Source organism: Schistocerca serialis, unplaced genomic scaffold, assembly GCF_023864345.2.
Source record: "Schistocerca serialis cubense isolate TAMUIC-IGC-003099 unplaced genomic scaffold, iqSchSeri2.2 HiC_scaffold_1400, whole genome shotgun sequence".
NCBI lineage: Eukaryota > Metazoa > Arthropoda > Insecta > Orthoptera > Acrididae > Schistocerca > Schistocerca serialis.
Window position 1 is genome coordinate 4,987,300 of NW_026047626.1, and position 27,099 is coordinate 5,014,398.

Consider the following 27,099-nt stretch of genomic DNA (forward strand, 5'->3'; position numbering starts at 1 on the left):
AAGTAAATAAAACCTGCATCATGCATCCTAGTAATCAGGATCATCCTCGTTTTCTTGAAGGAAATAGTAAATGAATATGTAACAACACGGTATATGTAAATCTGTACTCACGTTAGTTGTGAATAGTGTGGAAAAGAGAAATGCTACACAAACCGATAGAGAAGTTTATTTCCACATCTCCTTTAGCTGGTTTATCCAACTCCATGTTCCCTACCTCAAATTGTACAGTGAAGCATTCTCTATGTACTGTTACATTTTTACACGCTCTTATGGAAACACTCTGTATTTTGTGACATCTGCATGCTATTCTGGGTGTCGAGTGATATATTACAAGAGCTTTCCACTTTAGGGCGATCAATAGACGTACAGACCAAACAAGCCGATAAATAATGAGGCAATCAGCGACGAAATTTTCGCGTTGAAATAGACTTCAGAAACGGAAACGAGCCAGCTACTGTTAGAATCCGATGTAAATTAGCTTTCTTTCAATGTGGGATTATTTATTAATGCAGATAAACTATAGCAGAATGATTCCAGAATGAGATTTTCACTCTGCAGCGGAGTGTGCGCTGATATGAAACTTCCTGGCAGATTAAAACTGTGTGCCCGACCGAGACTCGAAGTCGGGACCTTTGCCTTTCGCGGGCAAGTGCTCTACCAACTGAGCTACCGAAGCACAACTCACGCCCGGTACTCACAGCTTTACTTCTGGCAGTGCCTCGTCTCCTACCTTCCAAACTTTACAGAAGCTCTCCTGCAAACCTTGCAGAACTAGCACCCCTGAAAGAAAGGATATTGCGGAGACATGGCTTAGCCACAGCCTGGGGGATATAGCAGAATGACTTAAGTTATATACAGAAAGGAGAGGCTTTTTACCAGATAACTACGTATGCGGCTGTTGGCATTGAGACAATGAGAAGTCACTGATAAGAACCGAGTTAAAGAATAGCCACAAAGCAAGAAAAACAACGCTACGTTCTGTCATTCCCGTTTCATTAACCACCACCGCCGCCAGTGCGCACCATCCCTTTGCCTCTTAGACTGCCTGCTTCCTTTGGGAGTAGCAGGACTGACGTCACCGTGTAACGAGAGGCTCGTACGTGCCCACTTCTGCAGGGCACGCTGCCTGAAGGACGCAGTGTGCCACGACATTAGACGTTGCACGCACTAGCCTATCGTCGCTGTGCAGCTGGCGAATACTAAGTAAATCATCAACGTACGGTGTGCTGTCCCAGCTGCCGAAATCTCTCCAGAAATTTTTCAAAATGGATGCACAAATTCCTTTAATTTAAACATTTAAGTTTAGACTGGTAACAGCGTCCCAACCCTTTTTTAGTAGTATTCTAATGCCATATTAAGAATAAATCCTTTCTGCACTCTCAACTTTCTGCGATATTATTTGTGGAACTTAATGACATTTCTTTTGACTGCTGTTTGCGCAAAAGACATACCTAACTTAAATTGACTAGAAATCTGATTAGCTGAAATTCATAGACAAATGACATCTTCCCCTTCAGAAAGCTTCATTTACACTTATTTACTGGCAAGTCATAGTAGCTGAATCTTAAGCAAATGAAACATTTTTTTTTCTTTTTCTTCCGTCACCAGTCTTGTGATTGATTAAAAGTGATAGACCACGAATTCCTCTCCGGTGCCAACCTTTTTATCTCAGATTACTAACTGCAACCTACAACCTCAATTATATGTTGGATGTAATTTTCACCATCTACAGCTTCCTCTAGTAACATGGAAGTTATTCCCTCATGTCTTAAAACATTTCCCATCCTCCTGTCACTTCTTCTCGTCAATGATTTCCATGTATTTCTTTCCGTGCCGATTCTGCAGGGAGCCTCATTCTTTACCTCATCAGTCCTGCTAATGTTTGACATTCTTCTGTAGCACCACACCTGAAATGCTTCTGTTCCGGTTTCCTCACAGTCCACCTTCCACTGTCATAAGATGCTGTGCTCCTAACATATATTCTTAGAAATTTCTCCTCAGATTAAGGCCTGCCTTTGATACTAGTAGACTTCTCTTAGCCAGAAATGTCGCGTTTATCCTCCTTGCTTTGTATACCATGCGTTATGTTGATGCCCACTAGCATAATTCCGTAACTTCGTGATCCGAAATTCTGGTGTTAAGTTTCTCGTTATTCTCATTTCTGCTATTTCTCATTTTATTCCTCTTTCTTCGATTTTCTCTCAACCCATATTTTGTTCTTAATTTTGTACTCGCTAGACTATTCATTCCAGCCGGCCGCGGTGGTCTCGCGGTTAAGGCGCTCAGTTCGGAACCGCGCGACTGCTACGGTCGCAGGTTCGAATCCTGCCTCGGGCATGGATGTGTGTGCTGTCCTTAGGTTAGTTAGGTTTAAGTAGTTCTAAGCTCTAGGGGACTGATGACCACAGATGTTAAGTCCCATAGTGCTCAGAGCCATTTTTTTATTCATTCCATTCAACCAACCCTGTAATGTTTCTTCACTTTCACAGAGGATAGAAAAGTCATCAGCGAATATTATCACTGATACCCTTTCGCACTGAATTTTAATCCTGTTCTTGAATTTTTGTGTTATTTTCCTCATTATTTCCTCCATAAAAATATTTAACAGTAGTAGGGACGAAAGTATTAGTCCCTTTTTAATAAGATCGCTTCATTCTTGGGATTCTGTTCTTATTCCTCACTCTTGGTTTATGTTCATATTGAATATTATCCGCCTATCCCTATGATGTATCCGTACCTTTCTTAGAATTTCGAACACTTTACACCATTGTAACCCATCGAATGCTTTTTCCAGGTGCACAAATCCTATCGACATGTCGCGATTTTTCTTCACTCTTGCTTCCGTTATAAACCACAGTCTCAGAACTGCCTCTCTGTTGTCTTTAACTTTCCTAAATACAAACTGACCGTCCGCCTTATTTGACCTTAAGTTGTCCAGGGCTCTGTAAAAATCCGATTGATACCCCACCTCTTCGCTATCGCCTCAGGTCTCTTGTTCTGTCACGTCATAAGAAAACTCCTCCCCCTCATAGAGGCCTTCAGTGTACCCTTTCCACCTATTCGCTTTCTCCTCTGCACTTAACAGTGCAGTTCCTATTGCACTCTTAATGTTTTTAATTTAATCGAAGACTGTGTTGATTTTTGTATAATCTGTGTCAGTATTTCCGGTAATCATTTCTTTCTCGATTTCTTCATACTTTTCGTGGATCCATTTCGAGTAGCTTGCTTGCACTTCCTATTTATTTCATTCCTAAGTGATTCATATTTCTGTATTTCTAGGTTTCACTTATAATTTATGTAATTCCTTCTTTGATCGATAAACTGAATTATTTCTTCTGTTACCCATAGTTTCTTCACAGTTCCCTTCCTGGTTAAATTTTTCCTTCCAGCTTCTATGACTGCTGTTCTTAGGGATGTCCATTCCTCTTCAACTGAGCTGTCACCTGAGCTATTGATTGTCGCAGAATCTATAGCCTCAGAGAATGTTAAGTGTATGTCTTCACTCCTTAGTACTTTCGTATCCCACTTTTTTCGCGCATTTATTCCTTCCTGAGTAGTACTATAAGCTTCATCCTATTCATCATGATAGCTAAATTGCGACCTGGCTATGCTTTACAAGCCGGTATCTGACTACAGACATGTCTGCCTGACCATGTTGTAATCTGTCATCTTCCTGTGTTTACCAACCTTCTCCAAGTACATCTCTTCCTCTTGTGATTCTTGAAAAGAGTATTCACAGTTACTAGCTGAAATTCATTGCGGAACTCAATTAGTCCTTCTGTCTCATTTATATTATCAAGCCAATATTCTCCCGTAATCACTTCTTCAACTAGTCCCCCACAACGGCAGTCCAATCCCTCATTAAATATTACACTATCTCCTTTTGTGAATAGCATTATTATTATTATCATTATTATATGCTTCCTCTGTCTTTTCTTATTCTGCTTGCGACGTCGACATGTGTACCTGAATTATTGGTGCTGGTTTGTTGTCAATTCTAACGACAACAACTGCATCACTCAACTGTTCACAATGACTCGTTCGCTGATCTACCATCCTATTCATAACGAATCCTACTCCCATTATTGCTTTTCCCGCTGCTGTTGACATTACGTTACACTCGAAAAACCCGAATTCCCTGTTGTTTTTCTATTTCACTTCACTGACCCTCACAATATCTAAACTGAGCCTTTTAATTTTCTTTTTCAGGTATTCTACCTTCCCTACAAGGTTCAGACATCAGACACTCCACACCTCGAATCCTGGAATGTTAACTTTTAGTGGGTAATTCAACCTTTTTCTCATGGTCACCTCCGCGTTGGCAGTCCCCTCTTCAAGATTCGAATAGAGGGACTAGTGTGGAATCTTTTGCCACAGGAGAGATCATCATGACGCTTTTACAGTTACAGTCCACATGTCATGTGGATACAAATTACGTGTCTTTAATGTGGTGGTTTCCGCTGTCTTTTGCGTCCTCATACCGTTGATAATTCCTGATTCCTCCGCCTTTTAGGAGCAGTTTCCCACCCCAAGACCAGAGGGCGCTCTGCACCTGTTTTATGCGCCCCTCCACCTACTTTGATAGTGCTGGTGGCAGGCAGGGTGACTTCTCATCCCAGAAGTCTTCAGCCTCAAGTTCTGATGAGTTCATTCATAATTTAAGCAGTGGCGACGCTCAAACCCTGGTTCCAGGACATTTTAACTACTAGTCAAAGATGCAACCCTACCGTTTTTCCAGTGGAACTTATGTAGCCTCTAAAGGTAGGGGTTGGGGCAAACTGGTCAGGGGTTGCAACACATGGACTGGAGGCTGTGTCATGTTCCGTCATCCAGGGACCATGGAGGAGCAGAGAACGAGGAATATGAGTATGAGACACGCCAAGCAGACACGTTGTCACAGGACCAAGGGCAGCAGGAAACAAAGAACGCGAGGGGGAGGGAGCATCAGTTCTTCACACTCGTTGGGATGATCTATGTGTACTAGCTCGGATGAAAACATTACAATGATCGTAGAATAACCGGTACTATGAGTGGAAAGCGTATGGGTGAACTTCTCATTGCACTAACACGCCAACTCCGAGATGCGTTAGGTAAAACACTACAAACAATAATTAGAAAAGTGTCGTCTGTATTTGGGATTGTGGGCAACTGCACATGGAAATTCCAAAAACCGAGGACCTTTTTCTTGCCATCAGCAAACAAGTTGTAAACTGCGGGTCCACAAATCCACGTCACGGAATTTGTCTTCGTTTGTGGAAAGTATCCAAAGTCCTGAGAGAGGAGGGGTTTTAGGGGTGTATGATCAGGAGTCATATGGGCAACAAGGGACAACACCTCTCGCACCAAGAACAAGAAACCTATCACTGATATGGACACCAGGTGGTGCTCGTCCACGTCAAAAAAAAAAAAAAAACAGGCGATAAAAAAGGGGGTGTCTGCAAGGTGAATCGTTTGAAGGCCTCATTGGCACACTTGTGCATAAGGTTCCAGGAAGATTTCACATCAGTGGCTAGATGGTGAGCGCATACCGATCGCCATACGGCACGCCAGTCGACGAGGGGATGCTTCACCTCAGCCACATCCGGCGTCCTGTTCTGCTGGAGACGTATGAAGGCATAGCATGCCTCTCATACAGTGTGTGTAATGGTGATGTTTGGTTTGTGGGGCGCTCAACTGCACAAAGATCAGCGCCCATACAAATTCCCAATTTTTACACAGTGCAAGTTTTACACAATCGAATCTAGCCACTGTCACGAATGGTGATGATGATAAAGAAATGATGAGGACAACACAAACACTCAGTCCCCAGGCAGAGAAAATCCACAACCTGGCTGGGAATCAAACCTTGGACCCCATGATCCAGAGGAGACAATGCTAACCACTAGACCATGAGCTGCAGACTGATCCAGTGTGTGTGTGTGTGTGTGTGTGTGTGTGTGTGTGTGTGTGTGTGTGCGTGTGCGTGTATACACAGTCTGTAACACTGAAGTCACGCCATTGAACAGTCACCACAATCTTGAAGGCAGCAAGAGCAGATAAATACGAGAACTGTCGGGTAATCCTTTTAACATTTCACGCATCCGAGCTTCTGACAAGGATAGCATACATAAAAATGGAAAAGGATATTGAGGCTGTGCAAGATGGCGATCAGTTGGGCCAGGAAACATGAAGGGACCAACAAGGCAGGTGTAATATCGCAGATGGAATTGGAAGCCAGAGTTATGAAAAAGTCAGGGTACTTTCATAGGATTCTACAACCTATAAAAAGCTTTCGGCATTGTGAAGTGTTGCTAAATATTACAAATACTAGTAAAACTATGTCTGAGCTATAGTGAAAGATGTATAACATATAGTATTTACAAGAACCAAGCAGTTGCTGTACGAACAGAAGACAAAGGGAAGAGGACGGAGAGTGTACAGCTAGGATGCAGTATGTCTTCGCGACTGTTTAATCTGTACATCGGTGAAGCAATTACGGAAATAAAATAAGGGTCGATGGGCAGGATTAAAATTCACGGTATCAAAGATGAAGTTCGCTGATGACGTTGTTATCAGAGAAAATGAGGAAGAATTGCAGGGCTTGTTGTATAGATGAAGTGTACACAATACGTGCTCAGCTTGAACAAAATAAGGACGTACTGAGGCGTAGCACCTTTGCATCGCACCTACAGCAGTCAGACGAAAGCAGACAGGTTCATACAAATGGCGAGTCACGGTTCTACCACGACACGATAAAGCAAATCTGTTTCTTCCAAGTAGAAACGGCTGTGGACGAATGGTGTCAGCATGAAACAGGTTATGAAATCTGAAGCAGTATAAACAGCGTATTTTGAAAATGAAACTTTATCATCTGTGAATGTTGTATCTTTCATTAAGTACTGCTGATCTAATGTGTTTAGCTATACGTTTGAACGAGGGTGTGAATGCGAAGTAATTTAATAAATGAGTGACTTTTAATCTATTGACTAAGTAGAAGCTAGCGTGTGAATTGTAACTATATAGACAGAATGAATGATACTCCCAGGGGAATTCGTAAAGTGTAATTCGCCAGCATGCGAGGCCAGAAACTTCCGGCATAAGAAGGCACCCTCGTTCTGCTGCCGGCCTTGTTAAATAGGGCGGAAAAACAGACAGAGGATCGAGGCACTCTCTTGTCCTTGCCGTGGGAAACTACCCCCAAAGGGCGGAAGAATCCGCAATGATCAACGGCATGAAGTTGCAGGAAGAAATGGTAGCCACAGCATTAAAGACACATATCATGTGTCCACAGGACAAGTGGCCTGTAACTGAAAAAGTGTCACGATGGTCTCTCCATTGGCAAAATATTCCGCAATAGTTCCCCTCTCGGATCTCCGGGAGGGGACTACCAAGTGGGAGGTGACCACGACATAAAGACTAAACAACCAACTAAATGATAGTGATATACGAATCGGGGCATGAAATGTGAAAAGCTTGACGTGGCAGGGAGGCTAGAAAATCTGAAAATGGAAATATCACGGCTCAATCTGGATGTAGTAGAGATCAGTGAATGGAAATGGAAAGAAGACAAGGATTTCTGATGAGATGGGCATAGGATAATATCAGCACTAGCAGAAGATGATATAACGGGAGTAGAATGCGTTATGAATAGGAATGTAGAGCAGAGAGTGTGTTACTGTGGAAATTTCAGTGATGGAGTTCCTCTCATAAGAACCGACAGCAGACCAGAACTTACGACGATAGTTCAAGTATAGACGCCGACGTCACAAGCTGAAGATCAATAAGTATGAGGATATTGAAAGGGTATACAGTACATAAAGGTAGATGAAAATCTAATAGTCATAGGGGAATTGGAATACAGTTGTAGGAGAAGGAACACAAGGAAAGGTTTCGGGGTAATACGGGCTTGGGACAAGGAATTTGAGAGGAGAAAAACTAATTGAGTTCTGTAACAAATTTCAGCTTGTAATAACGAATACTCTGTTCAAGAATCGCAAGAGAAGGAGCTTTACTTAGAAAACGTCGGGTAATACAGGAAGATTTCAGTTAGATTACATCATGGTCAAACAGAGACACCGAAATCAGATACTGGAGTACGCAGGAGCAGATATCACAATGTAGTAGTGATGAAGAGAAAGCTGAAGCTTAAGAGCTTAGTCACGAAGAATCAATACTGAAAGAAGTGGGATACAGAAGCAGTAAGGAATGAAGAGACACTCGTAAAGATCTCTAAGGCTATTGATACAGCAATAAGAAATAACTAAGTAAACAGTAAAGTTGAAGAGCAATGGGCACCTCTAAAAAGTGTAATCACAGAAGCTGGAAAGAACAACATAGTCACAAAGAACATGACTGTAAACAAACCCTGGCTAACAGAAGAAATACTTTAGCTAATTGATGAAAGAAGGAAGTACAAAAATGTTCAGGACTACAGAAATGCAAGTCGCTGAGGAATGAAATAAATAGGAAGTTCAGAGAAGGTAAGATGAAACGCTTGCATGAGAAATGTGGAGAAATCGAAAAAGAAATGGTTGTCGGAAGGAAAATCAAAACAACATTCGGTGAAATTAAAAGTAAGGATGGTAACATTAAGAGTGTAACGGGAATTCCACTGTTAAATGCAGAGGAGAGAGCTGATAGGCGGAAATGGTCCATCGAAGGCCTCTGTAAGGGGAAAGATTTTTCTGTTGTGATAGAAGAAGAAGCAGGAACCGATTTAGAAGAGATAGAGGATCCAGTATTAGAATCCAAATTTAGAAGAGCTTTGGAGGACTTAAAATCAAATAAGGGAGAGGGGATAGATAACATTCCATCACAATTTCTAAAATCACTCGGGGAAGCGGCAACAAAACGGCTATTCACGTTGGTGTGTAGAATGTATGAATTGGGCGACAGACCATGTGCCTTCCGGAAAAATATCGACGTTATTCAGAAGACTGCAATAGCTGACAAGTACAAGAATTATCGCACAACCAGCTTAACAGCTCATACCTAACTGACGTAGTATTTGCAGTAGATCCTGATGCAGTTAGGAATTCCTGTGTGATGGTCTGATTAAACGTCTGCCTACTACACATTACGACCCTCTTCAACTGTCGGCGGTCTCTGTCAGTCAACAGACGACGTCGGCCTGTACGCTTTTGTGCTGTACGTATTTCTGCTTCACTAGGACATCGGAAACAGTGGACCTAGGGATGTTTAGGAGTGTGGAAATCTTGCGTACAGACGTATGACACAAGTGACACTCGATCATCTTGACGACGTTCGAAGTCCGCGAGTTCCACGGAGCGCTCCATTCTGCTCTCTCACGATGTCTAATGACTACTGGGGTCGCTGATATGGAGTACCTGGCAATAGGTGGCAGCACAATGCACCTAATATGAAAAACGTCGGTTTTTGGTGGTATCCGGATCCTTTTGATCACGTAGTGTATTTGCCCCCAAGAACTATCTCAGATTCCAGGAATACCATTCTGTCGGTCCCAGTCTTTTATCAGTAAACGACCAGCACTGTGCCGTTAGTGTATCATCAGCCAGTGACTTGAAAACCTCTCCCACTGAAAGAGAGTGTATGTGCCGTCAGATTAGGTTCTTGCGTATTTGTGGATTGCGTTGTGTGTCACATTTTGTTACCGATTTACGACAACGACCTGCTGACAGGTGCTACATGTAAATTACGTTAATGGTTACAGATGACACCAGTAGGGTCAACGAAAATTGATCAGTTACGGTCCCCAGTAACTTTCTTTTCTGTTTCCTAACTTCTTTGCCGTTAGCGTCCTTTCGGTAGACACATGTAAGATCAAACTACTTTCAGTTTCTCTATAGCTATAAAAACGTAGACGAAACCAAAGTTAGGTATAGTAATGAACTGTCACAGGAGGTAAAAGCACGAATATTATATAACTCAGATTACAAAGGAACTTGATGACTTTTGTGTTCCTATCGTTATTGAACAGACATTCATAAAGCTGTCTCTTTTGCTTCTGCAGTTGCCGTATGTATTATGTAAGTAATTTTAATCAAACTCTTCTCTTTCTCGAGTAATCTTTGATCTCAAGGAAAAGTGATTTGTAAAATATAGCCAAGGACCTCATGCTGCAAGTAGTTTATTGTAAAGTTGGGCAGACTTACCGATGATTCACAGTTCATAGCATTTCTCAAGAGGATTATGCAAACGAACACTACTGAGTCACAACGATGCTAATTGCTTTGGTTACACAGTGACTCAAGGCAGTTACTGCACCACGCAGTCGGTCAATGGAATTGAGCAAAAATGGTTCAAATGGCTCTGAGCACTATGGGACTTAACCTCTATGGTCATCAGTCCCTTAGAACCTAGAACTACTTAAACCTAACTAACCTAAGGACATCACACAACACCCAGTCATCACGAGGCAGAGAAAGTCCCTGACCCCACCAGGAATCGAACCCGGGAACTCGGGCGCGGGAAGCGAGAACGCTACCGCACGACCACGAGCTGCGGACAGGAATTGAGCACCAAATTAGTTTCTTAAGACAAATCCATTATTCTCGCTCCTCTTTAAATTATTTTTATCTTCCCTTGACTTACTACTGCTATTCAACGTTTCTGTTAGGTAGAATTTGGTGTGGCGTGTGCCGATGATTATTGCAGCTATACATTTATTATTATTCCTATTTTGCTTCAGTAATCAGCAGCCTCAGTCCATTCCAGACAATATGTTCCAGTGTGATTACCTACAACAGATCAGGACATGTTGACGTAGTGTTAAGTTAGAGAAGGTCCCTATGTTCCTCTGGGAGCCGGGGGAAAGTTCGTAAGTCTTCTGTATGAATAGCTGGCGTGAACAAGTCAACGCCAGAAGCCAGCCTTCCTTCAGTACTTAAAACCTAGTCCCCTGATTGGCCCTGCGGAGCCCCCTGCAGAGCTTTGCACAACTGTGTGGGACTCCTCGCTGCTCAGAGGGAGTCCGGGGGCGACAGCTGTTCGCGCTGTCCGGCCGACCTCGTTGGCTGAGCGCGCCTCGCTTTCTGAACAGGCGCCCGGGACTGGTGAGATGTCGGCCCTCCACAGAGAAATGACTCTGGACACTGCGTGCGGGGAGGGTCTGCGAAATTTCTGGCCGGAGACACTCAGACACAGGCAGCCGGATGGTACACTCATTTCCATTGGAGCGTGGTCTTAGACATGAAGTCAGGTTAAGATTTTATAAGTTAGGTCATATTTGCACAGGGTAGGATGAGGACCCTAAAGTGTAGGGAGAGTGATTATTTTACTTGTTTTCTCTTTTGCACGTGAAGTTTAATTGTTTTTTGTAGCGGTTAGAATTATGTATTCGCTTTGTTGCATAATCTTGTAATTAGTGGCGTGGACGCTATGAAACTGGTTATTAATTACGCGCCATTTATCTTTCCAGTGCAGCTGGCCAGCCGTAGTTCCTGTTTCGTTTGTGCAAAATTCAGGGCTGAAAGATTTTTTCTCTTGCGTGGGTTCGGATGCCACGCAGTCACTGGCCATTCCAACGCTGACTGTAATTGCCGTTACTGGAAGGACCTCAGGCCCACATGTCTATCGAATCCCACTAGGCACATACCATATCTATAAGTGTTCATTTCTGTGGCCATAGTGTCCATAGTTGCATTATAACTCTTGGGAGTATTTTTGTTCTGTTGTTGCAACTACAAAAATGCGTGAATTTTTTCACTAGACGCTTTTCACTTTATTGAGGTAAAGAATCATCTGCCGTCTGTAATTAAGCTATTTACATTTCGATGTGCCTTTACATTGAAAAACAGTTCGTTAAGAACACAGTGATTTCTACTTACGGTGATTTTCGGTTGATTTCTCTCTTACATCGGGAAATGCCGTATGCCAACACATTGTTGTTTTTATGCGTTAGACATTGATAATTTTGGTCTTATTTTTAGATGTTCTACAGCACTATACATTTTTTATGGTTTTCGCTACCCATTTATACGCACGCATCTTTGTAATGGCAACGACAGAACAAAAATACCCTCAACAAATCAATAATCCCTGGCATTTACTGGCGATTGAGAACAGGCGTTGTTAATTTCCGTGACTCTGTGATCTCCATATGAGTGGATAATCGTAGGTTTACTCTAATGTAGATGTTTATCCTAGACGAACGAAGAGGCTATCTGTCCACAGCTCCAGTGCTAAATTCACGTGGTCCATCCCTGCTTTGTTGTATGTAAGGAAATAAAGTGGAATACACCCGTTCTTAACATAACCTTTTTGTATAGAAATAGTCGAAGCCAAGTAACTTGTATAGGTGAACAGTATCTGAGCTGTTTAATTAAATGAATTTCATATGATGTAAGGCTAAAATGCATGGAAGTGAAACATGGACGAGAAGAGAATAGAAACTTTCGAAATGCGGTGCTACAGAAGGGTGCTACAGATTAGATGGGTAGATCACATAACTAATGAGGAGGTACTGAATAGGACTGGGGACAAGAGGAGTTTGTGGCACAACTTGACCAGAAGAAGGGATCGGTTGGTAGGACATGTTCTGAGGCATCAAGGTATCACCAATTTAGTATTGGAGGGCAGTGTAGAGGGTAAAAATCGTAGAGGGAGACCAAGAGATGAATACACTAAGCAGATTCAGAAGGATGTAGGCTGCAGTACGTGCTGGGGAGATGAAGAATCTTGCACAGGATAGAGTGGCATGGAGAGCTGCATCAAACCAGTCTCAGGACTGAAGACCACCACAGCAACAACATGTCTTTGTGTATGGCGAAAACGTTACAAAGCTTTCTAATAGATAAATAGTTTGATAAACGCAGTCGCCTTGCCGTTTAAAATTGTCTACTCCCCTTTGGCTCAGAGAGTGTTTGATTATCCTGGAAGCTATCAAAGATTATGCCAAGTGAATCTGAGTAAATAATACGTGGCTACAAGGTCGGCCGTATCTTCGCGTATCTCTTGCGTTTGCTTGGTAGTTTTTGTTTCTTTGGGTTCGATCACTTAGTTGGTTTGTTGCTTCAATAAATCGCGACCCGTATGCCACTTGTCTATGGTAATGGGACACCCGTTCCTAACACAACCTTTTTTTATAGAAATAGTCGATACCAAGTAACTTGTATAGGTGAACAGTATCTCAGCTATTTAACTAAATGAATTTCATATGATGTCAGGCAAAAATGCATAAAAAGGTATTAACTTGTTACACTCGGCATGTACGGTTAAAATTATCCTTTCTTTTAGAAACATTTGAAATTACTAAATATGTGGCATACCTGAAATTCATATTATTAATTGCACAATCTAACGCTAATTATTAAATTTATTTCTGGATTCATTTATAAAATAATGTTATAACTTACTGATGATTATTCCTTTGACAAGAAAGTGTGTAGACGCTTTTGCTTTGTAAACTCTTTTGAATATTATGAGTACTGCGGAGTTTCAGGAGTAGTGGGTATGTGTGTGATGGAGGCACACGTATTTCTTTTATGGTCAGCACTAACAACGTAATTTGGATTATTAAGTGGAAATTATAAAGACAGTGTAATATTGAAAAATGTGACAAAGAATAAAATTCAAGTTATCTTCATCTTTTATTTAGTCATCACGAACCAACAAAGCAAAAGCAAAATTTCAGCCTCAAGAATGTACCCTAGACGCAAAAACTGGAGTCAACAACAAGAGAAAATTAAGATAAGTAAAAAGTTTTTATTTTGTATATCCTACGTCTTTCGAAGCTTTGAAACTAATGAGAACACTAAGAAAAATTTAATATAGATATGTGGGAGAGTAAGATTAGAACACGCAGTGAACAATTTATCCACCCACAAGGCGAGAGAGGACCAATGGAACTCCACTCGGTGTAGTAAACTACAACCCCATTACCTGCTGCGGCTCCGTAAGGGTTTGTAAATGAAAACACAGAGCGGAGTTCGTCGTGAAATTAATATGTCCCCCTTTTGACGTATCTACGAATAATGGAAAAGTAGTACCGGTACTTACGTGGATCGTCAGTTCTTAAACGATCGACTGTGGCCTCTGGAACGTATTCTGAAAAATAAATTGATAAAATCTCAGTGGAAAAAAAAGAACATGTATTTAATCAGCTACTATAAAATTATTGGTCATTGCTATACCGTCAACTGCAATAAAACGTTACCTGTTGTGTTGGACTCTGGGTCACTGAAGTCGGTAGCTCTGACTACCGCCATTAAAATGTAGATTAGCCAAATACTGGTTCTGTAGATCATAATGCCGGGATAAAGTTGCTACGTCAAATAAAGAACTCCCTCAAAATATCTTCATAAGATTTTCAGACTGCTGAAGAACCTGTAATTTTATGAATAAATGAGTTAATTTTCTTTCTACATGATATAATACACTTTAACTTGTGTAAATTAATGTTTCACTCCGACTAGGATTCTTATCACTCTACAAGACTCATAACTTCGTCCTATCCTATATATATAAGAGATGGGGTGTGAGGGTTTCTTGAGTACAGCAGCAGCTTTCGCCAGCTAAACGAGCCTTAGGCCGGTAGGGACATGCCAGCACGCACTTACGAGCATGGTGCTGGGTGAAACTAAGTACTTGGGGAACTTCATAGCGGCAACTGAGTGCTGACTCGAATTATTATTTAACCGTACATGGTTTATGTCTCGAGAGGCCACAAAATGATCGTCATGGATGTAAGATTATTTTAAACAATTGTACGCTATGTAATCAAAAGTATCCCGACACCTGCCTGAAAATGACTAACAAGTTCGTGGCGCCCTTCGTCGGTAATGCTGGTAATCAATATGGTGTTGGCCGACCATTAGCCTTGGTGGCAGCTTCCACTCTCGCAGGCATACGTTCAATCAGGTGCTGGAAGGTCTCTTGGGGAATGGCAGCCCATTCTTCACGGTGAGGCCTGGCACGACGCTGGCGTTGCAAAACATCCCAAAAAGAGTCCATAGCATTCATGTCAGGGCTCTGTGCAGGCCAGTCCATTACAGGGATGTTATTGTTGTGTAACCAATTAGCCCTAGGCTGTTCATTGCGAATAGGAGCTCGATCATGTTGAAAAATTCAATCATTATGCCCAAATTGACCTTCAACAGTGGGATGCACGAAGGTGCTTAAAACATCAATGTAGGCCTGTGCTGTAATAGTTCCACGCAAAACGAGATGGGGTTCAAGCCTCCTCCATGGAAGACAAGACCACACAATAACATCACCGACTTAGAATTTTACTATTGGCACTACACACGCTGGCAGATGACGTTCATTGGGCATTCGCCATACTCACACCCTGCCATTCGATCGCCACATTGTCTACCTTGATTCGGCACTCCACACAACGTTTTTCCATTGTTGAAGCGTCCAGTGTTTACGCTCCTTGCACCGAGCGAGGCATCGTTTGGCATTTACCGGCGTGATGTAAAGGCTAATGAGCAGCCGCTCGACACGAAACACAAGTTTTCTCACCTTCCGCCTGTGATAGTACTTGCAGTGGACCCTGACGCAAAAAAAAAAAAAAAAAAAAAAGGTTCAAATGGCTCTGAGCACTATGGGACTTAATTGCTGAGGTCATCAGTAGTGTGGGACGTCACAGATGGTATTTCAGCGCCAAAATCTGTGTGCATACTGCACGCTCTTTGTGCCACTGGCCTGTTTCCGTTTTTAGGAGTTTTGTCGTTCCGGTTTCGGCAACAGCCGTTCTCGGTAAATTTTTGCAGTGATGTCACGAGAGGTAATTCTGAAATTAGCAACTAGGCGGATAGGTAAACGCGAGAGTCAACACGAACATTCTCTGGGTGGAGAACGTGTGGCTTGGTGTAATGGAACTGAGCTCAGGCTCACGCTTTAACTTTGTGCACGACTTGTATTCTGAAGGCAATTTCTCTGATGGACTTTGGAGCACTGCAGCTTCCTGATTATGAGATTCAAGACAGCATCGTTTGCTGCATCTGATGATCATGGTGGTGATCGGGGCGCGACAGTGGTTGGTGCCAGTATGTTCCAAAAAGCGGTGAGAGAAACTGCGATCCTTCAGGAGGTCGTATCTCGGAGTTCTGTTAATCACAAAGGATCCAGTGTTTTAGGTAGCCCTTGGCCTATCTACCGTTTGCATATCTGTCGAAAGAACGCGCATACTGTAGTTATCTTACAGTACAAAAAAAAAAAAAAAAAATGAAAGCTCCGTCCGAAGAGGCCATGAAGGCCTGAAGGCCCAACGGTACCGATCGGCAGCCATGTCACCCTCAGCCCACAGGCATCACTGGATGCGGATATGGAAGAGCACGTAGTCAGTACACCGTTCTCCCGGCCGCATGTCAGTTTACGAGACCGGTTCCGCTACTTGTCGATCAAGTGGCTTCTCAGTTTCCCTCAGCGCTCGGTAGACCGGATGGTCACCCGTCCAAGTGCTAACCCTGTCCGACAGCGCTTAACTTCGATGATCCGACGGGAACCGGTGTTACGACCACTGCAAGGCCGTACGCATCTTACACTACAGAGTCCAAATTTAAACATTACGCACTTCCTCCAGTCCAGGCAAACTGAGCAAATCGGTTGGTTCTTTTTCCGCCGGTCGTGCACTAGGGTGTACCGTAGGTAGCTTTTAAAAAGACGATTTTTTCAAGTGCGGTTCCTGAGCAAACTCTGCCAAGCTATGATTTTTTGAGCACTGTAAGTATTAATTGGGGGATTGCCACTTCTATCATTTCAATTCATGCCAGATATGCCGAAATTTTCACAATATTTTTCCAAGACGGTATTCTCGGAGCACTTTTTTCGATATCATCCAGAGGTTCAAGGTTATAATACTTACGATTAATAAAAGGTGTGAGGCGAAAGTGTAGTTTCAACTGACGTAGTGAACAAATGAAAGAGGTTTTACAATCATCGCAATGGTTGTGAGGTGACGAAATTAAATTTTTAGTCAGCATTTCTTCACTAATAAGACTTTATGACGCCCTGTCCATCAACAATGGGCACTTCATGCCCTAGGTGGTACTTCAGCGACAAGAGCATGGGCTAAAAAGGGTTTTAATAAGCCTGAAAAGAACTTGAAACATCATTTATATTTGGAAAGTTAACAAATTCAATAAAATATTTCTAGTAACATTTTTGATTTTTTAATACATCATAAGCTGGGCATTTTCGATGAACGGTGGTTATCAAGCAAAGCACCCAAAAAATGTAAAACAAGAGACTGTGCTTAAACCTTATATTAAGAGTACTTATTTATGGCTTATATGCGTCAAAGTATATAACTGAGGGGAAGTACATACATAACCTTTCCAGATTGAACTGACCTGCAGAATTCTCTTTTGTATAAGCGCGACACCGTGTTACTGACCAGCAGGAGAAAGTGCCTGTCAGAGCACAAAAAAGGCGAATATCTTCCCCTTTAAAAGACTTTGACACGAAGTGGGGAGCCAGTTGCATGAACCTGTGTTCCTCGCCAAACACTTTGGCATGAGAACATGATCGGGGTTTTTGCGCTGAAACAGAGTAGCAGAGAGATATTGCGCACGTAAGGGAGAGGAGGCAGTGCCAGTGAGGGACAAAGAGGAAGAATATAATGATGGTGGAAGACAGAACATGGCAGGGAAAGAGAAAGACAGATTTATGAATGCGATAACAGTGGGGAAGAATGAGATATTGATGGTCAGTGAGAGACTGCGGCAATAAGACAGATGGAGAGATGGATGGAGAAAGAAACAGTGGAAGCAAAACAGAGAGGAGACAGTGGAAATGAGAAATACAGACGAGTGGAGACCATACACAGCGTTGGAAAGGGGCAGGGGTGGGAGGGTGAGGGTTATGTATAGGGAAGGGTACATTTTGAATTGAAATTTGAAACACGTGAGTGAAATGAAAAAGATAGGTTCAGCCTTCCAGAAAATTTGAACTTAATTAAGTGGTTCATATATTCTCTCAAGAATAAAAGCTCTTCTGTTTTTGATGGTATTTACAATAGAGTACTAAAGATTTGTTCCTATTTAATAAGTTTGGTATTGTCTGAAATATGTAATACATCACTGATTCAATGCATTTTCCAAGAGAGACTAAAATATGCCATCTTTAAACCGCTCTTTAAGAAAGTTGATAAGAGAAACGTCAGTAAATCCTGACCTATTTCACTGTTGACATCATTTTCCAAAATTTTTGAGAAGGTGATGTATTCTAAAAACGTATATCTCACATTGGCAACAATAATATCCCCAATAAATCACAGTTTGGGTTCCATAAGGGTTGCTCTACTGAGAATGCCATTTCCATTTACACACACCAGATATTACACACATTAAATAACAAAATAGCACAGACACGTATTTTCTATGAACTATCCAAGCCATTTGATTGCGCAAATCATAGTATCTTACTAGATAAATTGAAGTTTTATGGGATTGATGGTATAGCCAACGAAGGGATCATGTTATATCTAACCAAACGAATGCAGAAATTCAACGAACGGAATCAAGGGACACAATTCTGATTGGGGAGTAATCACATATGGAGTTCCCCAAGGCTCAATCTCAGGTCCACAACGGTTTCTCATATATATAAATGATCTACCAACTAATATAAACAAGCAGATTAGCTCTTTTTGCATATGACACCAGTATTGTAATCACTCCCAGTATCCATACAGAAATGGAAGAAATGGTGAACAAAGTTCTCAAAAGTATTACTGACTCGTTATCTGCGAATGGTGTCAGCCTGAATTTCACAAAGACACATCATATTCAGCTCTCCACCTCTAGGGCAACTGCATCAGTGATAAGTGTAACACACGTTGAAGAAATAATACATAGGGTGGAAACTTCAAAATTCTTAGGTGTCCATATTGATGAGAATTTAAATAAAAAGAAAACACATTTTGGAACTCCTAAAACAACTTAGTTTGAGCACGTTTGCACTTAGAATCAGGGCAAATTTTGCGGAGAGAGGCATCAGTAAGTTGACACATTTCGATTATATTCATTCTGTAAAGTCATATGCAATGCTGTTCTGGGGTAACTAATCTTTAAGAAAGATCTTCATTGCTCAGAAATATGGTGCAAGAGTAATTCGAGATGCTATCTAAAATTTTCGGGACTGGTGCTGCCATCTGTTGAAATCTTTCCCTTTGGACTAACGGTCACCATCACCCTCGAAGTAGTTGCCATCCGCACGTACACACCGGTCCCAGCGCTTCTGCTATGGGTGAAAAGTTTTCTGGAAGTCCTGTTCTTTGAGGGTGTTTATCACCGCCAGCAATGCTTCTTGAATCCTCTCAAGAGTGTCGAACCGACGGCCTTTCAACTTGAGTTTCAGTTTTGGGAATAGCGCGAAGTCACAAGGTGCCAAATCTGGCGCGTACGGTGGGTGGAATACAACCTCCATGTTGTTTTTTGACAAAAAGGTCCTGGTGAGCAAGGACGTGCGACAGGGCACGTTGTCGCGATGCAGCAGCCAGTTCCCTTGACGCCAAAGTTCGGGCCGTCGTCGCTGCACGTTTTCACGGAGCCGTCGCAAAAGTCACAATAGTACTCAGAATTCACTGTTTGGTTGGGTGGGTCGAATTCTTTGTGCACAATTCCCTTGTTATCAGAGAAAACGATGATCATGCTCTTCACTTTGCTCTTCACCTGTCTCGCCTTTTTGGGTCTTAGAGAGCCCGGGCTCTTCCACAGGGACGGTTGTTGCTTCGTCTCTGGGTCATAACCGTAAATACAGCTCTCGTCGACTGTGGCAACCCGTGAAAAGAGGGTTGGATCATCAGATGCGGTCTGACGAAGGTGCACACTTCAACACGCTGTGCCTTCGTAAAATCTATTGTGGAAATCAGTGTGGACACGCAACACGTCCTCCCACCTAAATAACACTCTGCACGCTGACTCATCAGATATGCAGCTCTCACCACCTAGTTGTGCAAAGATATACTACAGCTATTTTCCAGTTGGCAGCACCAGTCCCGCAAATTTTGGATTCCACCTCGTACGTGGGGCTCACCTGTGATTTTCTTCTAGACATGCCTTTAAGAAGTTGGGCATTCTGACTACTGCTTCACAGTATATTTATTCCCTGATGAAGTTTGTTGTAAATAATCCTCTACAATTGAAAAGGAACAATGAGCTACATAAGGGGTGAAACGGGGGCACCACGCTGCAACAAAAATTTTTGACGACTTACCCCGTGATATAAAATGTCTAACAGATAAAATTTGAAAATAAATTGAACAAGTTTCTCCTTGACGACTCCTTCTATTCCGTAGAAGAATTCTACACCTACACCTATATCTACATCCATACTCCGCAAGCCACTGACGGTGTATGGCGGAGGGTACCTTGAGCACCTCTATCGGTTTCCCTTCTATTCCAGTCTCGTATTGTTCGTGGAAAGAAAGATTGTCGGTATGTCTCTGTGTGGGCTCTAATCTCCTTGATTTTATCCTCATGGTCTCTACGCAAGATATACGTAGGAGGGAGCAATATACTACTTGACTTTTCGGTGAAGGTATGTTCTCAAAACTTCAACAAAAGCCTGTACCGAGCTACTGAGCGTCTCTCTTGCAGAGTCTTCCACTGGAGTTTGTCTATCATCTCCGTAACGCTTTCGCGATTACTAAATGATCATGTAACGAAGCGCGCTGCTCTCCGTTGGATCTTCTCTCTCTCTTCTATCAACCCTAACTGGTACGGGTCCCACACTGCTGAGCAATATTCAGGCAGTGGGCAAACAAGCGTACTGTAACCTACTTCCTTTATTTTCGGATTGCATTTTCTTAGGCTTCTTCCAATGAATCTCAGTCTGGCATCTGCTTTACCCACGATCAAGTTTATATGATCATTCCATTTTAAATCACTCCTAATGCCTGCTCCCAGATAATTTATGCAATTAACTGCTTCCAGTTGCTGACCTGCTATTTTGTAGCTAGATGATAAGGGATCTATCTTTCTATGTATTCGCAGCACATTACACTCGTCTACATTGAGATTCAATTGCCATTCCCTGCACCATCCGTCAATTCGCTGCAGATCCTCCTGCATTTCAGTACAATTTTCCATTGTTACAACCTCTCGATATACTGCAGCATCATCCACAAAGAGCCTCAGTAAACTTCCTATGTTATCCACAAGGTCATTTATATATATTGCGAATAGCAACAATCCTACGACACTCCACTGCGGCACACTTGAAATAACTCTTACTTCGCAAGACTTCTCTCCATTGAGAATGACATGCTCCGTTCTGTTATCTAGGAACTCTTCAACCCAATCACACAATTGGTCTGATAGTCCATATGCTCTTACGTTCTTCATTAAACAACTGTGGGAAACTGTATCAAACGCCTTGCGGAAGTCAACAAACACTGCATCTACCTGGCAACCCATGTCTATGGCCCTCTGAGTCTCGTGGACGAATAGCGCGAGCTGGGTTTCACACGATCGTCTTGTTCGAAACCTATGCTGATTCCTACAGAGTAGTCTCCAGAAAAGTCATTATACTCCAACATAATACATGTTCCAAAGTTCTACAACTGATCGACGTTCGAGATATAGGTCTATAGTTCTGCACATCTGTTCAACGTCCCTTCTTGAAAACGGGGATGACGTGTGCCCTTTTCCAATCTTTTGGAACGCTACGCTCTTCTACAGTACACCGCTGCAAGAAGAGGGTCAAGATCATTCGCGTACTCTGTGTAAAATCGAACTGGTGTCCCATCAGGTCCAGCGGCCATTCATCTTTTGAGCAATTATAACTGTTTTTTAATCCCTCTGTTATCTATTTTGATATCTACCATTTTGTCATCTGTGCGACAATCTAGAGAAGGAACTACAGTGCAGTCTTCCTCTGTGAAACAGCTTTGGAAAAAGATATTTACGATTTCGGCCTTTAGTCCGTCATCCTCTGTTTCAGTACCATTTTGGTCACAGAGTGTCTGGACATTTTGTTTTGATCCACCAACCACTTTGACATAAGACCAAAATTTCTTAGGATTTTGTACCAAGTCAGTGCATAGAACTTTACTTTCGAAATCGTTGAACGCCTCTCGCATAGCCTTCCTCACACTACATTTCGCTTCGTGTAATTTTTTTTTGTCTGCAAAGCTTTGGCTATGTTTATGTTTGTGGCCAAGTTCCCTTTGTTTCCGTAGTAGTTTTCTAACTCGGTTGTTGTACCACGGTGGCTCTTTTCCTTCTCTTACGATCTTGCTTGGCACATACTCATCTAATGCACATTGTACGATGGTTTTGAATTTTGTCCACTGATCCTCAACACTGCGTGTACTTGAGATAAAACTTGTGTTGAGCCTTCAGGTACTCTGAAATCTTCCTTTGTCACTTTGTCTAAACAGAAAAATCTTCCTACCTTTTTTAATATTTCTATTTTCGGCTTTATGATCGATGATTCCCTATTCTGTCTAACTGTCTCAAATAGTTCGAGTATGTTTGTCACCAGAAGGTCTAACATGTTACCGCCACGAGTCGGTTCTCTGTTTAACTGCTCAAGGTAGTTTTCAGCTAATGCACTTAAAAAAAGTTTCACTGGATTCTTTGCCCTTGCCACCCGTTATAAACGATTGAGTCCCCCAGTAAATTAAAATCTCCACCCAAAACCATAACATGGGCGGGAAGTCTACTCATAATATTTTCCAAATTTTCCTTCAGGTTTTCTGCCACAACGGGCTGCTGAGCCAGGAGGCCTATAGAGACATACAATTACCAGGTTTGAGCCTGCTTTTCCCGTGACCTTCACCCAAATTATTTCACATTTCGGATCTCCATCAATATCCTTCGATACTATTGCACTTTTTATCGCTATAAACACGCCTCTCCCTTCAATGTCCAGACTGTCTAAATTTGCAATGTGTAAAAGATGAATAGTAGGTATTGCTATCTCAATCTGTATTTCCTTGTTTTCATTTTAGTGGAATAAATAATTATATGGTGATGTTTAGAGTACGAAGAGATGTACAAATTGAGTTGCAGAATGAATGTAAAAGGAGTCGTACCACATCATCATGATTTATCGTGTAAAATGATCCGTGGAACACGAAAGTTACTATCTATCTGACTGCTGAGGTGTGATGAAGACTGTGGCAGTGGGAACGAAAGACAATTGTGTCTCCTAAGTGATGTAAGAGACAATGGCTGTGGGAAGCAGTGTAAATCAATGGGAGGATAGAGGAGCCTAGTCAGAGGAAGACGCTGAGTATGTAGGTTTAGCTACAAAGAAGGACTGGGTAGGAGGACTTAGAATCAGCGTTAAAAACTCGGAAATGAGTTCGTGCACTAAAATTTTTGAAGAGGAAGGCGGGATGAGGAGTGACGCAGGTGCTTCAACATTTTTCTGACAGGATCTTCTAAAGAGGAAGATAATACCTTAGTTATGCTCTGACAGGAGTATTTTATCGCTAGCAAACAATAATGATTAATATTTGCACCATGTATGGTAAAGGAAGACCTCAGATGGAAAACAAGTTCTAAGCAAAGCAGAATGGTGGAAGTAATATATAGGAGATTTATACAACGGCGATGTACTAGAGGGCAATATTATGGAAATGGAAGGGGACGTAGATGAAAATGAAATGGGAGATATGATACTGGGTGAAGAATTTGACAGAGGAGTGAAAGGCCTAAGTAGAAACAGGATCCCAGGAGGAGACAACATTCCGTTAGAACTACTAATAGCTTAGGGAGTACCAGCCATGACAAAAGTCTTCCATCTGGTGAGCAAGATCTATGAGAGAAACATTTATGACACAAGCGAAATACCCTCAGACTTCAAAAAGAATATAATAATTTCAATCCCAAAGAAAGCAGGTGTTGATAGGTGTGAAAATTACCGAATCGTTAGTTTAATAAGTCACCTCCAAAATACTAACATAATTATTTACAGAGGAATGGAGAAACTGGTAGAAGCCGACCTCAGGGAAGGTCACTTTGTATTCCGCAGAAATGTTGGAACACGTGAGGCAATGCTGACCCTACAACTTTATCTTAGAAAATAGATTAAGGAAAGGAAAATATACGTTTCTAGCTTTTGTAGATTTAGAGAAAGCTTTTGACAATGTTGACTTTGGCAGGAGTGAAATACAGGGAGCGAAAGGCTATTTACAATTGCTACAGAAACCAGATGACAGTTGGAAGAGTCGAGGGGCATGAAAGGGAAGCAATAGTGGAGAAGGGAGTGAGAAAGGGTTGTAGCCTATCCCCGATGTTATTCGATCTGTGTACTGAGCGAGCAGTATAAGAAACAAAAGAAAAATTTGGAGTAGAAATTGAAGTTCAGGAAAAGAATAAAAACTTTGAAGTTTGCTCATGACATTGTTATTCTGCCAGAGACAGCAAACGACCGGGAAGAGCAGTTGAACCAGATGGACAGTGTCTTGGAAGGAGGATATAAGATGAACATCAACAAAAGCAAAACGAGGATAATGGAAAGTAGTCGAATTAAATCAGATGATGCTGAGGGAATTAGATTAGGGAATGAAACACTTAAAGTAGTAGATGAGTTTCGCTATTTTGGGAGCAAAATGACGACAGTTGAAGTGTAGAGGATATAAAACGTAGACTGGCAATCGCAGGGAAAACGTTAATGGAGAAGAGAAATTTACTAACATTGAGCACAGATTTGTTGGGTTGTCCTTTCTGAAAGTATTTGTGTGGAGTGTAGCAGTATATGGAAGTAAAACATGGACGATAAGTAGTTTACACAAGCACAGAATGGAAGCTTTCGAAATGTAATGCTACAGAAGAATGCTGAAGATTAGATAGGTATATCGCGTAACTAATGAGGAGGTTGCAAACAGAATTAGGGAAGAGAGTAATTTGTGGCAAAACCTGACTAGAAGAATTGATCGGTTGGTAAGACATGTTCTGAGGTATCAAGGGATCAAAAATTTCGTACTGGATGGCAGCTTGGACGGTAAAAATCGTATAGGGAGACCAAGAGATGAATAAGATCCAGAAGGATGTACGTTCCAGCAACTACTTGGAGATGAAGAAGCTTGGACAGGATAGAGTGGCATGGAGACCCGCATCAAACCAGTCTCTGGACTGAGGGCAACAACAACAGCAACATAGTAAAGGAAATGTGCTTCAGGACTTTTGAAAGAGTGCACATGAGTTTTCGTAGTTAATACTTTGAGATAGAAAGTCTGCATGTACATGCTCCACTTTTAAGCTGTACTCCTGCGTTTATCATTATATATTAAGAACTTATATTTGCATCCTTACTAATGTGAGGCAGCTTTCACTGATACTTGCATGATGTCAGTAAACATTTATCAGATTCGTACTGTTATCCTTTGGTGTTAGACAACATTGTTATCCACACGGGAATTTATCTTTTCCGTCCACTGCCTCATAACTTGGCTTACTTGCCCGTGAGTACAGAGGCGAGCCAGGCGGCAGTGGACGCCGTGCGTTTGCCCACGGCGCCTCTGTTATTCCGCACGCGCCACGTTTAGGCGCTGCACCCAGGCAGAGGAGTGATACACATGGTGATTCACGAAGATATGCAAATACTTAAATATGTTATTCTACAAGTAAAACCAAACAAAAACGTTCATATAACCATAGGTCCGCAAGTGTTTAGTTACGGAGCTACGGCTAATAAAAGATTTTGCCTGAAATTTAGCAACTTCACTAATATGGAGCCATCGCAAAACTCTACGAGGTTAAAATAAAGCACGATTTCCATATATTTTGTTGTTATTGGTCTGGTGAATCTAATGAAACATGTCCAAGACGTGTGCCTGCAGTGGTTTTCCAGAACATTCAGAGAAGCAAAGACTATTACACAAGTAAATTTGTTCACTTCCCTGAAACGTGCAACAAAATCCGTTCATACCTGTGCAGCTAAATTCATTGAACTCGGTGTAGACATTTTTGAACATTTATTGTGGATTTATTGTGAAATTGTATGTACACTGTACAACTTCGTTAACACGGAGCTTTTGTTTTTTTCCGGTTTAACATGAATTCACGTGTGCTACGGTATTAATACAAGCAGATTATCTGATACATTGATATAGTTTCACTCAACGTTATTACCTTCATTTTTCCAAATTTATATTTTCTACAACTTCTGTTGAAAACTTTGTGCAATTATCTGGAATTTAAAAAAACAAATTGGGCCAAGTAGTTAATAAACTAAAAGTTTTACGAAATTGCGTCTTCTCTGGATGTTCTGGAAAACCACTGCAGGCTCACGTCTGGGACATGTTTATTAGATTCACCAGACCAATAACAACAAAATAAGTGGAAATCGTGCTTTATTTTAACCTCGGACAGTTTTGCGATGGCTCCATGTTAGCGAAGTTGATAGATTTCATGCAAAATCTTTTATTAGCCGTAACTCCGTAACTAAACATTTCCGGACCTATGTTCATGTGAAATTTTTTCTTTAGTTTTACTTGTAGAATAATATATTAAAATATTTGCCTATATATGTCAGCATGGCAGTGTGGTTACATATTCCATCTACAGCGCCAAATATTCGTGTAGCCAGTCCCTCATTTTATAAAGATTCGGAGGCTCGGTTTTCAATTTTGTCTATAAAGTTAATTAACCAATTTTCGTCGTCTGTATGTATCATGCTATAGCGCTACGTTTGTAACTTCTGTTATGAAGAGCGTATCCGTTGTCTGTGGTAGATGACGGAATGGGGGGCGGGGGGGATTCCCATTCATTTTGTGGATGGAGATTATGAAGAATTGTTTACTTACTATCAATATACCACTTCCAACTACTTATGATAAGATACCTACTAAAATAGATAGCTCTAGAATAAGGACCAGATTACCGTCAGATGCCGACCTGCTACCATGTCATCCTCTGACATATGCCAACACTGATTACTTCCTCACAGTGGCAGCGAGCCCTGTACAGACGCATTAGATTTATTTGTGGAGACACTGCTTTTCCGCCAACGGACTTTAGTTTCAAATGTGGAGAAACTAGGGAGATAACAAAGTCATCAGACCACCAAAAACAGAAATTCTGTTGGATATGACCGAGTGTTTATAGATTCATCACATCACTTAAGGTTAATAATAATGATAGCCTGATGGAGTTTCTGCTGATTTGATAGGATCACCCCTTAGCTATTTATGTAATCAACGACTTGGTGCATACTTCCTGACAGAGTTAAATGTACTAT

At 41.7% G+C, this 27,099-nt stretch overlaps 1 protein-coding gene across 3 annotated transcripts in view; it reads right to left on the minus strand.

Moving 5' to 3' along the window:
• The window catches only part of LOC126442673 (poly [ADP-ribose] polymerase tankyrase-1-like), a 96,549-nt gene that overhangs the window by 65,067 nt on the left and 4,383 nt on the right, over positions 1-27,099 (minus strand). For 2 of the 3 annotated variants that reach the window (XM_050090723.1, XM_050090724.1), the window contains exons 2-3: positions 14,114-14,283; positions 13,957-14,004 (exon numbers count right to left, since the gene is read on the minus strand). In XM_050090723.1, the coding sequence (XP_049946680.1) occupies positions 13,957-14,004; positions 14,114-14,204 (139 nt within the window). In that variant the 5' untranslated portion in view covers positions 14,205-14,283. Of the gene's footprint in view, positions 1-13,956; positions 14,005-14,113; positions 14,284-17,255; positions 17,277-27,099 lie in introns of those variants that run through there. The other variant, XM_050090725.1, reaches the window with a different exon arrangement.